The 2,239-nt window shown below is 34.1% G+C and overlaps 1 protein-coding gene across 1 annotated transcript; it reads right to left on the minus strand.

Moving 5' to 3' along the window:
• Positions 1–136: 136 nt before the first annotated feature.
• HELRODRAFT_184247 (hypothetical protein) lies at positions 137–1,697 on the minus strand (the record flags this gene model as incomplete). The annotated part of the gene is made up of 5 exons (XM_009019505.1): positions 137–214; positions 608–698; positions 794–897; positions 1,102–1,192; positions 1,648–1,697. Coding segments are annotated over 5 exons (414 nt in total), but the record flags the coding sequence as incomplete, so codon positions are not given.
• Positions 1,698–2,239: the final 542 nt, after the last annotated feature.

Below are 2,239 nucleotides of genomic sequence, written 5' to 3' on the forward strand. Positions count from 1 at the left end.
GGAAAAAAATATTAAAATTACTGGCACATTATGGCACCACCTTGGGAGCTACTGTGCCGTAGCTTTACTCAAAACATTGCAGTATAAGCATAGCATGTAGCATGGAGTTTGCGCGTATAGTCTTTTCCAATTTTTCTTACAGCATCTCCCTCTTATAGCTTTTCTTACTATATCTCAATTTGTTAAAAGTTTTGAGAAAGATTTCTAAACCTACCTATACACAAAATTTGTTTAATAAGAAAATATTGGGATAAATAGATAGATTAAAAATGTTGTACGTCGTCGTGCTGTGTGGCTGCAACAGATTTGATGGCACGGAAAGTTGATTTTCCGGCTTGCAACACAATTTTTTTGCCCTAGAAGCCTTAGTATTTGTAACCCAGCACTACAATAAGTTCTACTAAAAACGGTTAAAGCTCATGCAGTTTTTAAAGTTATCCCTATTTAAAAGTTCTAAAGGTTTCACATTTTTCCATTTTATCATTTTGTTACTTGTACAACATGTTGGTGTATTTGGTTGTATTGTTTGATGAAAAATGACAACGCATTAAATGGCTAGATTATTTATTAAAAAGTTTCTTTGTATACAAATATTTATTCCATGGACTTGAAATGTGAAGTATGGTCTACGATCTCCCACGAAAAATAAAACATCAGTACCTAGAAAGATTTTTTCTTCCGAAACATACTCAACACACCTGAAATAAAAATGATTTCATTCTTCAGGTTGTTATCGTGTTAATGAGAAGTTAGCCTAGTCGTCTTCTAGAGGATACCCATCCACCCTACTAACCAATTTTGGGCCTCGATGATTGGATGCTGCGTCGAATTGCTGTCACGTTTTGCTTCCTGTTTTGTTTCCTCCGGTACCTCATCTCGAATCGTTTTATGTAATTTCTGACGATCAATTTGAAACTATTTAAACAAATTTATATTTTACTGTAAAAAAAAAAGTATTAAAATTTAAAACCGCCAAAAATTTGCCATAAAATCAAAAAAAATGACATGAGCATGCATTCGGCCATTATTTAAAAATCGTGATGTTTTATTTATTTGAATATTTTTTTTTTAAAAACTATGAACGAACAAAATCATGCGGACGTCGTCGTAGATCCTGATGTTGAAGTTGAACATTTTCCTGACTAGGTGTTCGACAGGGTCTGCCTGACTGTGACCTGAGGCCGCGTCCAATCTGCTCAATGGTCAACGGTCAGTTATTTATGCTGATGTCTGCGTGAGCTGCTGTCCAGTTGCCACATTCCAATTTTATAAATGCATTCATACAGATAGGAAGGTAACAAAGAGTTAGTGAACGAGTGGATGGATGAATGGCTAATGAGCAAATGAGTGCATGAACAAATAAATGAATGAGTGAATGAATGAATGAATGAGTGAATGAATGAATGAATGAGTGAATGAATGAGTGAATGAGTGAGTGAGTGAGTGAGTGAGTGAGTGAGTGAGTGAGTGAGTGAGTGAGTGAGTGAGTGAGTGAGTGAGTGAGTGAGTGAGTGAGTGAGTGAGTGAGTGAGTGAGTGAGTGAGTGAGTGAGTGAGTGAGTGAGTGAGTGAGTGAGTGAGTGAGTGAGTGAGTGAGTGAGTGAGTGAAGGAATGAATGAACGAAGAAGCAAAGAAATGTGAGTTAACCTGGCGGATATACTGGCTCTGCTCATTGAACTGCTTGCCGATGATCCTGCCTTTGTGAGGTTTTGAAGGATGAGTTATTCGTAACTAACACATTCATCAAAGTTGGCTCACAAAATTAATTGTTGAATACTCTGCATACTCAAATATTAATATAACAAAAAACTTGTTTGCGTTTTAAAGGATAAGTTCTGCATACAAAAATATGCCGATATGAAAATTTTAGATGAACGAGTAACAAACACTTATTTGCAAATTCTGTTCCTCCAAAAATTTTCAGACACTCAATGAATTACAAAAGGTAACAACATAAAAGACCATCAATCATTTAATCAGTTTTTTGTTTCAAGTCTAATGCAGTCAATATTTTTCGATCAAAATTAATAATATTAATCAATTTTTATTAAATTAAAAATTGTGAAAAATTGAAAAAGTCAAATGAATCCATTTATGTGCAACGAATAGAAAAGCATTGAAATATTGTTCCTACCATTTCATGATATCTCAGATTTTTCAGATTTTACAATTTTTACTGGCTTTTTTTAGTTTTTTTCTCTGAAATTTTGTTTGTTTATGTTTGAGAATTATAAATTAT

The sequence above is a fragment of the Helobdella robusta genome (genome assembly GCF_000326865.2).
Source record: "Helobdella robusta unplaced genomic scaffold HELROscaffold_240, whole genome shotgun sequence".
Lineage (NCBI taxonomy): Eukaryota > Metazoa > Annelida > Clitellata > Rhynchobdellida > Glossiphoniidae > Helobdella > Helobdella robusta.